At 37.5% G+C, this 12,417-nt stretch overlaps 1 protein-coding gene across 5 annotated transcripts in view; it reads left to right on the forward strand.

Moving 5' to 3' along the window:
- Positions 1-12,417, forward strand: part of ANK3 (ankyrin 3) — a 591,977-nt gene that overhangs the window by 75,496 nt on the left and 504,064 nt on the right. For all 5 annotated transcript variants that reach the window (XM_072971465.1, XM_072971466.1, XM_072971472.1 and 2 more), the window contains exon 2: positions 7,405-7,443. In XM_072971465.1, the coding sequence (XP_072827566.1) occupies positions 7,405-7,443 (39 nt within the window). The remainder of the gene's footprint in view (positions 1-7,404; positions 7,444-12,417) is intronic.

Below are 12,417 nucleotides of genomic sequence, written 5' to 3' on the forward strand. Positions count from 1 at the left end.
GGTGGTTAGGAAGCTTCTTTTGAGGATTTAGCTGTTTTAAAGAACTGAATTCACATGAGCACATAAACACAAGGAACAGACTTGTGTTCCTTGGTCATTCTCCAGCATTTGGCACTGTAGATGGATCAGTGACTTGGGGACTCTAATCTAAAGATTAGGTCCTGTTGGTCCCAGTGTGAAAAATCATTTTATAGAATTCATTTAACTTCAGTTCTAGGTCCTCTTCTCTCTCTCATACTAAGCCCTCTCTCTTCCTGCTGCCAGGATTCCTGTATGCCTTATGCTGAGAGAGACAACTCTTTAATGTATTCATTCATGTAATGATTCAGCATGTATTTAAGGAACATGTATTTATTGTACACTTTGTCAGATGTTGGAGATACAGTGGTGAACGAGACAGAAATAGCCCTTGCCCCAATTTTCTCCCTTAGGAAAAAACTTAAAATTCTAAGGTACATTTTTTGTTGGTTTAGTTAACCTCCAACTCATTCGTTTTCCTAATATGTCTGTGAAACAGGAGAGCTAAATGGATACCATCTGCAGTGGCTGATGTTAACTGAGCACTTACTATGTGCTAGGCACTCTATGTTGATTACTTGTTTAATCCTCACAACCATTTGAGTAGCATCATAATCGTCATTACATTACAGTTGAGAAAACTGAGACTGTGTTTCAGGTTTACCTGCTCTAGACCTTGTACTTTTCTTCACTGTGTGATAGATTACTACTAGGCTGAGTGAGCCTTGCCCTCTCTTTTGCTGTGATTGACTTCCATCTTGCATTGTTATTCCAGCCCAGGGATCAAACATAGCTCTTGCTTGTGTTAAAATTCATGCTTTGAATTGCCACTACATTATCAGCTGAATGAATGGATCAAATCCATGACCTGTTCATAGCAGTACTTACTTTTGCTCTTTACATTGCAGAACCTAATTATATTGCTTGGATAGCATCTTAGGATAAAAGGAATAGATGATATTAGAAATATTTTTTAATCAGCTACATGTTGCTAACAATAATTGTGACACATGGAATTTTCTCGTAGTTCATTCGAAATACATTATTTGGTCTGTTCAACAAGTGAAATGATTTTATCAGCAAGTTCATCGGTATTCTGAAACCTGCAATGAATCCCATGACTCCAGGAAGGTCTGGAATGCTGGTCTGTCAGTGACAAATTGTCTCATTGCTCTCTGATGCACGAATGTTATGGATGTTGAGCATCTCAGTTTATTTATTCAAGTATACTTGAAATGGTGCATTTGGAGATCTGAACTTTTTGAGCTTTCTGACAGGCTTATTTCCTGAAGGAAAGATAAATAAAGTGTCATATTCAGGACAAAACAGTCTAGAATTTTAATTATCTAAATGAGTAGGGAGGCAGTATTGCTTTTTATTGTTCCAGCAACTCTCTCCCCTAAAGGTCTTTATTGAGTGCTTCATTCCAGAAGGCACTTCTCTTGAACATATTGGTGGGTGCATTTGTGGATGTAAGTGAATATGTTGTGTTCCTTTGCACAGTTTTAGTGGAGAAATACTAGCTCAAATTGCTTTTCTCTAATTTAATCAGTGCTATTTTGATAGAACAGATTGAAGGCAGGTAATAGAATGGCTAAGAGTAGGGCTCTGAAGACAGAATTGGGTTTGAATGTTGCCTTTGCTACCAATAAGCTGTGTAACTTCGGGTGATTTAATCTAAATGTCAAGATTCTTTATCTGTAAAATGGGAGCAATCATAATTCCTACCTCAGAGTGCTTGAAGGATTAACCATGTTCTGTGCTGGGCATATATTAAATACCCACTAGCTCCAAAAGGCTACTGTTGTTGTATTTACTTTTATTGGAGAAAGTATCAGTTTTCTTTCTTTTCATTTATTAAAAATATTTCCACTTTATAACTGTAAGTGGTTTTGGTGATTAGTGTTATTACTAAATTCACAACAGCCACTGCAAAGAAGAACAAAGAGAAACACACAAATAATGGTCTCTTAACAGGGTTGTTTTCAAGTTGTCACGCTTGATTCTCATGGTCAATGCATAGGAGTTTTGAATTCATGCCTAATTCTTGGTATCACACGAAAATCTTTTGGAAACTACAAGGTATTGAAATTCTGTCGACTCTGGAGCCACTCAACTTGGGCTCTAATCTAAGCTTACTTGTTTACTGTTACTTATTTACTGTGTAACTTTGGGCAAGTTACCTACTCTCTCTGTGCCTCAGTGTTCTTGTGTGTAAAAGGAGATAATAAAAGTACCTACCTCACAGGGTTGTTAGGCGAGGATCAAATGATATTTGTGAAGCCTTCAGAACAGCACCTGGCACATAGTAAGCACTATATGAAAACTAAATTATTATTTTATGCTGATGATACAAACACAACTAACCTTGATTTCCAACTGTAATGATGGATATACATTTTGAATCACGGATGGAATAATTCTTTATTATTGTAGACATTGATTAACTGGAATATATACATAAGGAATATGTCAGATATGGAAAAAATCACAAATTCAAGATCTCCTTGGAAATAGGGTCATTATTTAAAAGAAACCATTCACAAAATTGTACATAGTTATTGTGACTGATGTTCACCCTTATTTACTTCGCATTCATGGCAATATAATAACCTCCAGTCCTGCTTTTATAAACTCAGACATGATTTGACCTACACTTCCCTGCTTGTTACCTTAAAGATTATTCAGAGAAAAAACAAGAATTGTATGGGACAGTCTCAAAGTAATTACCCTGGATTTCAGTAGAGTCTTGTTGGAGAACAGCTGCTGAGACGTGAGTCATGATTACCTCTGTGGCTCTGATAGAAATTGTAAAAGTTTAGCAACCCATTATTCTAGAGACTGCGGGAGTCAGTTACAGGAAGCAGGATGAATTTTGGATTTAATAATAGAAGAACAGAAGTCCTGGGTTCAAGTTCTGTTACTGCCACTCATGAGGCTTGTAACTCCAGGTAATTCAGTTATTTCTTTGCTCATCACTTTCTTCTTATAAAATAATGATGATAGTGTCTACCCTCCTGTTCTCACAGGATTGTTTTATGGGCCCAATAATAGAACACATGGACTCCCTGGGCACGTAATTGTGCTTCCCATCTTTATGAATGTCAGGACAAGGATGAAGAGTTAAGCATTGTTGTTTCTCTGTGGAACCATGGATACCTGATTTGGGCTATCAGAAGAGAAAAGCAGAAGGGATATTTTCTATTTAATTCTATTCAACTAAATTTAATTATACTTAATTTAATTCTATTTAATGCATTCTGATTCTATTTAAACATATCACTTTACCTCCCAGCATGTGATATTCACCTGTTTGGCAGAATGAGACCAGAGGAAGAGGAACTTGGGTCGGGAGTTGGTTTAAAGGAGGGGAGAGGGTTGCAGTGTGAAGCAGAGAAGGGTGTGTTTGGATGCATTTTGTCAAGCCTTGTTAATCCAGATGAGGTTAGCAAGACTCTCAGTCCTACTCTAGGGAGCATAAAGGAAAAAATGGTAGGAGCAGTATGTTTCAGAATACAGAGAGGTTTGGGAGGGACAGCATCTGGGCTTCCTGTCAGGGCGAAGGGAGGAGCACTCCCAGGAGGGGGCAGAACTGACCGAGAGAAAGAGTATGACCTGGATAATTACTTTCTAGGAAACACAAGGATCAACTTTATTTGAAGGTTTTTGAAAATGCAACTTTCTTCTATCTTCTGTTTTCATATCCTGTTGATTTATCAGTAATTGTTGAAGTTAAACTCTCCTAGAGCAGCACAGACACGTATGCATTTGGGATTAGGCCAGTAGAAGGCAAACTTGCTTTTCCAAAATGCAGTGGATCAAAGGAAGGGGAAAAGTTTGGGTCAGAGCTTGGATGGTGGCCATGAAAAGGAAGTCTTGTATCTGTTTGGCTTTTGCTCCAGCAGGCACCCTCCACTCTAATGGGTCTACAAAGAAGGAGGAGGAGAGGCTGCTGTCCCCTGGCTTGCCCCTTCTACCCTACTTTTTATCACCATTTCCATCTCATCTGCTAACTCCCAACCCTCTTTCTTCAAGAGTTTCTATTTTGCTTTAAAGTCCTACCCTTTTCTTCTTCATTGTTTGTGCCCTCAGTGCCCCAGAGTTATGGAAGCTCTTTGTTCTCCCTGAATAGGAGATGACTAGAGAGCCTTCCCAGCCATGTCTCTGTATCTTCTACCAAATTCTCTTTCCAATTCAAAGTTGATGAATACTGAAATATTTCTGCAAGTAATAATAGATGGTCTATATTTCTTCAGATCACCTGAGAAATTAGCCATTGTTTATTATATCACTTTCATAAGAAGATATTTTATAAGATCTAAATGAATTGATACGGCTCTGTTCAGGACAAAATATATTGCTGGATTAGAGAGCGACTGTGTCATGGAGTGGTAGGATGATTGCAATGGAAAATAAAAAGGCACTGAAACCAGACAACTCGGGTGTACATTCAGGCCCCATTATGACTTTGGGCAACTCATGTGACTGCTGTAAAATTCAGTTTCCTCTATGAGATGGAGGTATAAATAGTCAATCTCAACAAACTAAGAATAGAAGGATACTTTTTCAGTATTATAATGACTACCTGTTTTGAATCCATAGCCGACATCAAGCTCATCATTTGAGACCCTAGAATTTTAATATTTTAATCAGTTAAAAAAACAAGGATATCTATACTCACCATTACTTGAAAACATTGTTTTGCAAGTTTTGTTGTATGTAGTAAGGCATGCCAAAGAGGAACAGAGAGAGAGCGAGAGAGAAAATGAAAATAAATTTGTGGGAAGAAAAGAGCATCCTAAGAACGGATACTCTGAAATGAAAAGTGAGTTGGGCTTGTGTAAAGAGCAAACAGGTGAGGATAGCCAAGCAAATTTAGGAAAAGTAGTTGGCGATATTTCTCCTACCAAATATTATGCGTTCTGTCAAGTGTACCCTGTGAGCACAGGAGCTGACAGATGGATCAGAAGAAGAGAAATAGGGAGTCCTGAATCTGGTGTCCAGCCATTGACTTAGTTATTGAGCACGTGTGCTGTGCTAGGCACTGAGGTCAGTGTTTTCTGTACGTTACCTAGTTTAATCCTTGCAACCAAACTGTAAGGTAATTGTTGCTATCCCTATTTTACTTTTAGGGAAAATGAGCTTAGAGAAGTTTAAAAAAAACTTACCCAGGTATCAAAACTGACATTAACACTCGGATGGTACCTCAGAGCAACCGTTCTCCAAGTGCACGTTATACAGACGAACCGTGAAGAAGGAGTGATTTTTACCAAAGGTGTTGGGAAAATGGCTGAAAGAGGGGCCTTCAGAAATCACACTCAGTACTCACCTCACACTGTACTTATAATGAATTCTACACAGGTTGAAAAAAAGGAGCCGGAGGTGAAAGGGGTGGCAGGGGTTGGAGGGCAAGTGAAAGAAAATATATGTAGCTACTTAATTGAAATTGGTCTGGCAAAGAACTTTCCGAGCAGAGACACCACGGATGAAACCACAAAAGAAATGATTGATATATTGGATTACATAAAATTTCAACTTCTGTGCATCAGAAACCATTAGAAACCAAACCTAAATGCAAATAATAGACTGGGAAGGCAAATGAAAAATATTTATACAGTTATGATACACAAATGATTAGTATCTTTGTTGTATAAAGAGCTCTTAACAGACCAATGGAGACCACAAATTTCCTAAGTAAAAATAGTAAAAGGAGAACTACCATAAATTTTAAAAATTACTCAGAAATCATGATAAAAAATAACTAAAATCAAAACTAGATACTATTTTTACTATGAAATAAGAGCATTTTATGAAAATGTTAAGGTACATTTGTGAGTATTTTGAGAAATAGAATGTGAGTTACACTGCTCATTGCCCTTTTGGTGAACAGTCTATAGATTTTTGTCCCTTTGGTGGGAAAATTGTAGACAAGTGTCATGGCAAACGTTTATGCTTTTTCTTCAGAAATTCCATTTTGTTGAATTCCACTTAAGGAAATTAGCGCATATGTCAAGATTTTTGTACAAGGATATTATTGCAGTGTTAGATGTACTAGACAAAAGAACAGCAATGATTTAAATAATAAATATCAGAAAATGCTTCAATGAATTTTGTGAATATGAAGATTAAGATGCACAATCTACTAAAATTGTATTTTCAAAGACTAGTGTATATAAAAATGATTCAATGTTAAGGGGAAAAGGCAAGAGTATTGTATATTGAAAGGGAACTACATAAGATGTTAATTTTGTTTCAATGGTGAGGTTATGATTTGTTTTTATTTTCTGTATCTTGCGTACTTTCAACAATGAATGTATATTGCTTTTATAATTATAAAAACTTACTACAGTTTTAGAAGTTTTGAAGATTAAATAAGAAGATACAACTGAGAATAAAGTAAGGTTTTAGAAATGTTCATTTTATTTTCTACTAGTAGAACCTCAGCTAGAAACTTCCATTTTAGATTTAATTATTTATGATTTAACAGTGGATTTTTAAACACCGATAGATCAAATCATCTTTGTGGCGTCAATTTGTATAGGTTTCAGTAGAGTTGACTTAACTAGGCGAGTGCAGTTAGAGCTAGAAGTACAAAGCAGAATGTCCCTTTCTTCATATTCTACATATTTAATCTTTGATTCCTATTGGGACAATCTGCATCTTGCACATATTACTATATTCCTAACAGGAAATGGGCTGAATGCACTTCTTCCCCCTGATGGAATAAAGTTAACATTTTGTAAAAGCAGGAAGTCAGCCTTAGCCTTCGTCTTAGAGGGCCTGTACTCAGGGTGGGTCCTTAGTTTTCTCTGTTGAGGTTGTAATAATATTATAGGAGCCATGCCATCTCTTGCATAATCAGGCTTTTGGCTTTTACATACCTTCTTATTCTGGCTCTCGGTAAACAATATTTGGGGAAATGAAGTTTGAGAGAGAAAATGGGTTTCTCATAATAGCTGTGAAGGAAAGTAGTACGGGAAAAGGTTTCACTATGTCAGCATTTTCACAAAGAGGGAAAACAATTTTTTGCATTGTACTTATTATAACTGTTGAAGTTGTTATCTCATGAGCATATTCATTTCAAGTTCAGGGTCCTACTTTGTGTGTGTTTGACACAACTTCACTTTGTAAAACTCTGTTCAGATCATTGATGCCGTTGATTGGGTGTGCGTACCTCAAGCTTTTCTTTATTGAGTGGTTTTCTAAGCATTTCCTGCAGACGTCTTTTACTAGAACCCATCTTATTTCCTGTTTTTCTTTTATGTCCCCTTCTGAGGCATTTCCATTGTTTTAAAGTTCATTAATAACAAGCATTTGTGAGCTACTGTCATGGTAAATATATGAAATTCTTTCATATTTGCTGAATGTTTGTTTCTTTGTTTTTAGGGTCACTATGGATCCTACTGTTCACAAAGCTCTGGAAAGGTAACCAAGAGTAATGCTAAATTTAACAAATATAGTATTTTTGGTTTCCCTTATTTGTTGTAATTATAAACATGGACTGTATTGAATTTTTCATATGAGATGCTACTTCTAATTGGTTTATTACTTTTTTCAAATTAGAGAACAATTTGAAAGCTTTTAGAGTTTTGCCCAGTAGGGTCCCCTGGACAGGTGCTCGTGGGAGGACTGTGCCCTGAGGGTGTTCCCCGTGTTCCACATCTGGTTCTCAGCTGTGCAGTTTGAGGTTTGAGTTTATGGGATGAGAGAGTGGCCATGTCCCCTAGAGACTGATGCAGCATCTATAAAATCATGTAAAACATGGTAAACTTTATAGAAACAAACTTAATTTTAATATTTACAATAAAGAGATGGGAAAAAAAGAAACCCCAGTGCTTGGCATAGCTCGTTAGTACAGTCACTCTCTCCTGTTTGAAAAGCCTGCGTGGAAATCCAGTTATGATTGGTCATTTGCTTCTGGACCTGGAATTGGAACAGGGAGAGCCATTTGAAGATTATGATAGTGAAAGAGTCTCTAGCCGTGACAACCTGATGTATCTGTCTAACCTTGAGGGGAACTCTGCTCCATGGGCCATGCAAGTGCATTTTCCCCATGCAGTGATGAGTACAGGCACACTTGTTTTATTGTGCTTCACTTTTTTGCATTTTGCAGAAATTGCACTTTTTTTTAAACAAATTGAAAGTTTGTGGCAACCTCGCACAGAGCAAGTTTATTGGCACCATTTTCCCAATAGCATTTACTCACTTCATGTCTCTATATCACATTTTAGTAATTCTCACAGTATTTCCAACTTTTCCATTAATATTCTGTTTGTTATGGTGCTCTGTCATCAGTGATCTTTGATGTTCCTATTGTAATTGCTTGGGGGCACCATGAACCGTGACCATGTAAGACGGTGAACTTAATCGATAAATGTGTGTGTTCTGACTGCTCCAACGACTGGCTGTTCCCCCATCTCTCTCCCTCTCCTTGGCCTCCCTGTTCCCTGAGACACAACAATATTGAAATTAAGCTAATTAATAACCTTGCAATGGTCTCTAAGTGTTCAAGTGAAAGGAAGAGTCATCATCTCTCACTTTAAATCAAAAGCTAGGAATGGTGAAGCTTAGGGAGGAAGGCATAGCGAAAGTTGAGACAGACCGAAAGCTAGGCCTCTTGTGCCAAACATTTAGCTGAGTTGTGAATGCAAAGGAAAAGTTCTTGAAGGAAATTAAAAGCACTACTCCATTGAACACATGAATGACAAGAAAGCAAAACAGTGTTAGGGCTGATACAGAGAAAGTGTTAGTGGTCTGAAGAGATCAGACCAGCCACAGCATTCCCTTCAGTCAAAGCCTAATCCAGAGCAAGGCCCTAACTCTCCTCAATTCTGTGAAGGCTGAGAGAGCGAGGAAGCTGCAGAAGAAGAGTTTGAAGCTAGCAGAAGTTGGTTCATGAGATTTGAGGAGAGAAGCCATCTTCATGACACACAAGTGCAAGGTGAAGCAGCAGCTGCTGCAGCAGGTTATCCAGACTATCTAGCTGAGATCATTCATGAAGATGCTACAGCAAACAACAGATTTTCAACATGCACAAAACAGTCTTCCGTTGAAAGCAGATGCCATCGAAGACTTTATTAGCTAGAGAGGAGAAGTCAGTGGCTGGCTTTAAAGCTTCAAAGCACAGGCTGACTCTCTTGTTAGGGGCTAATGCATTTGGTGACTTTAAGTTGAAGCCAAAGCTCATTTACCATTCTGAAAATTCTAGGGATCTTAAGAATTATGCTAAATCTGCTGTGCCTGGGCTCTATAAATGGAACAACAAAGCCTGGGTGACAGCACATCTGTTGACAACATGGTTTACTGAATATTTTAAGCCCACTGTTGAGACCTACTGCTCAGAATAAAAGATTCCTTTTAAATTATTACTGCTCATTGACAATGCACTTGGTCACCCAGAGCTCTGATGGAGATGGACAATGATGTCAACGGTGTTTTCATTCCTGCCAGCACCACATCCATTCTGCAGCCCATAAATCAGGAGTAATTTCAACCTTCAAGTCTCATTATTTAAGAAATACAGTTTGGAAGGCTGTAACTGCCATAGATAGTGATTCCTCTGATGGGTCTGGGCAAAGTAAATTGAAGAACCTTCTGAAGGTTTTACCATTCTAGATGCCATTAAGAACATTCATGATTCATGGGAAGAAGTCAAAATATCAACAATAACAGGAGTTTGGGAGAAGTTGGTTCCAAGCCTCATGGAAGACTTGGAAGGGTCAAAACTTCTGTTGACAAAGCAACTGCAGTTAGGGTGGAAATAGCAAGAGAACTAGAATTAGAAGTGGAACCTGAAGATGTGACTGAATTGCTGCAATCTCATGAATAAATCTTAAATGAATGAGAGGTTGCTTTTTATGGATGAATAAAAAATGCAGTTTCTTGAGATAGAATCTATTCCTAGTGAAGATGCTATGAAGATTGTTGAAATAACAAAGAATTTAGGATATTACACAAACTTAGTTGATAAAGCACTGGCAGGGTTCGAGAGGGCTGACTCCAATTTTGAAAGAAGTTCTATGGGTAAAATGCTGTCAGGCAGCTTTGCCTGCTACAGAGAAGTCATTCATAAAGGGAAGAGTCCATTAGCACAGCAAACATCACTGTTGTCTTATTTTAAGAAAGTACCGCAGCCACCCTGGCCTTCAGCAGCCACCACTCTGCCAGTCAGCAGCCATCAGTATCGAGGCAAGACCCTCCACCAGCTAAAGATTATTGACTCGCCGAAGGCACAGATAATGGTGAACATTGTTTAGTGATAAAGCATTTTTTAATTAAGGTATATACGTTGGGGTTTTTTTTTGCATAATGCTATTGCACATGTCATAGACTACAGTATAGTGTAAATATAACTTTTATATGCACTGGGAAACCAAAAAATCGGTGTGACTTGCTTTATTGCAATATTTGCTTTATTGCGGTGATCTGGAACTGAACCTGCAATATCTCTGCAGTGTGCCGGTAAATGCTGCATCTTCCCTCTCAGCTTCCCATCTTCCCGGAGTGTTCACCATTCATCTTTCCACATGCTCCTAGCATCCACTGGTGTTTCTGCTTTTAGTCTGGGAAGTAGTATTCTTTCCATCTATCAGGCTAAGGTAAGGGTTAAGGCAGACTGTCAGTGCTGCTTGGCTCTGTGCTCTTGGATAAGTTATTGAATTGCTCTTTGCTTCATCTTCCTGGTTGGAAAATAGATTAGTAATAGTACTTACCTCATAGGTTTGTTGTGAGATGAGACATTTAACTTAGTGCCATAATAAATGCTCAATAAATACCAAGTAATATCATTCCTACTGTTTGTTTTAAAGCGACTTCTGCACACACACGTATAGATTTTATTAGGTTGAATTATGTGAAATTGCCATTTTGATATGTTAAAAACACCAGCTATTTCATATGGTTAAACCCAATAACAATTCACTTACAGTTCTGTTTCTTACCTGTAGAACCTTTAGTTATTTTGTTTAACACATATCACTTCCCTAATTTGAAATATAGGTGTACTTGAGTTGTCTTCCTTAACTCATGTTATTTTGTTGCTGTTTAATGAAATGATAGGGTGATACTGATGTTTCTGTCATGAACTGTTCATCAGAATGATAATGTAGTCTACTGAGCTTTTACATTGGCTCAGTGGGCATTTCTCGTCATGTCACCAGCAAGGTCCCAACTCTGCACCATGTTGCATTATGGCTGGTCATTGTTATTTGTGTCACCAGTGAGAAACCGAAACCAAGTTCATCTGAGCCCTACGCTTAATTTCACCTTGCCCGTGTTTAATATGTCTAACCTCTTAAAGAAGTTTTGCAGTTTTAGGGTATTTTCTTTTCCAATAATTTTAAAAGGCAAAAGTATAACTGTCTTCATTTTCAAAAGTTAAAAAGTTGAATTATAGGTTAAATGATTGGACCAGGAGTGTAGCTCCAGTTAGTAGCTGTATAGAGAGTTGAGTGGAGAGCTTCGTAATTTCAAAGTTAAGAGAGGTTTTGATAGGTTTTATTCAATACTGTCATTTTAATTAATTAACTAATTAATTAATTGTATATATATTTTTTCATTGAAGTATAGTCAGTTTACAGTGTTGTGTCAATTTCTGGTGTACAGCACAATGCTTCAGTCATACATGGACATGCATATATTCATTTTCATATTCTTTTTCACCGTAAGTTACAAGATATTGAATATAGTTCTCTGTGCTATACAGTATGAACTTGTTGTTTATCCATCAAAACTCTCATTTTATATATTTAGATAAATAAAAATCTTAAAATGTATGAAATGATGATAGCAGAATCAAAACAGGAATGGGTGTCTCCCAGCTTCCCCCATTCCTACTCTTTTCCTAGAATTCTGTGGTTGCTGAAAAGCATTCTCTGACTGTGCTTTAGAATTTTAAATCTAGCATAGTTAATAATTGATACCATTTTCAGAATGAATGAAACATGAATTTTACTAACACTGATGAAGAACAAAACTAGATGTTACCTCATTTCAGGATTGAAATATTTTTGTTTATCTTGAATCTTCTATGAGAATAAAACAAATATTCATGTGTGGATTTAGAGCTTTCTTGTTCTGTTCTCCTCATAGATTTGTGCACCGACTGCCCCCCTTTGTTTAACCTTTAGCCACTTAAACAGCTTCTGGAATGAATACGTGATCACGTTACCTTTTTTTTTGTAAGTTTAAGTGTAGTCAGTTCACTTAGCAGTCTTTCACATGTGGTTTAAATACTGTCTTTGCTGAAGCACTGGCTCTGTACCTGTGATATCTGAAGACATGAGGCAGCTGTTGGAAATGTCAAGCTACAGGCTCCCACACACCAGGAATTCAGTTAGGTGAGGGATTGAAACTGACTGGGGCAAAAAGAGGCTGGGAGTTGAAGCCTTTTATCTCCAA

Source organism: Vicugna pacos, chromosome 11 (assembly GCF_048564905.1).
Source record: "Vicugna pacos chromosome 11, VicPac4, whole genome shotgun sequence".
Classification (NCBI taxonomy): Eukaryota; Metazoa; Chordata; class Mammalia; order Artiodactyla; family Camelidae; genus Vicugna; species Vicugna pacos.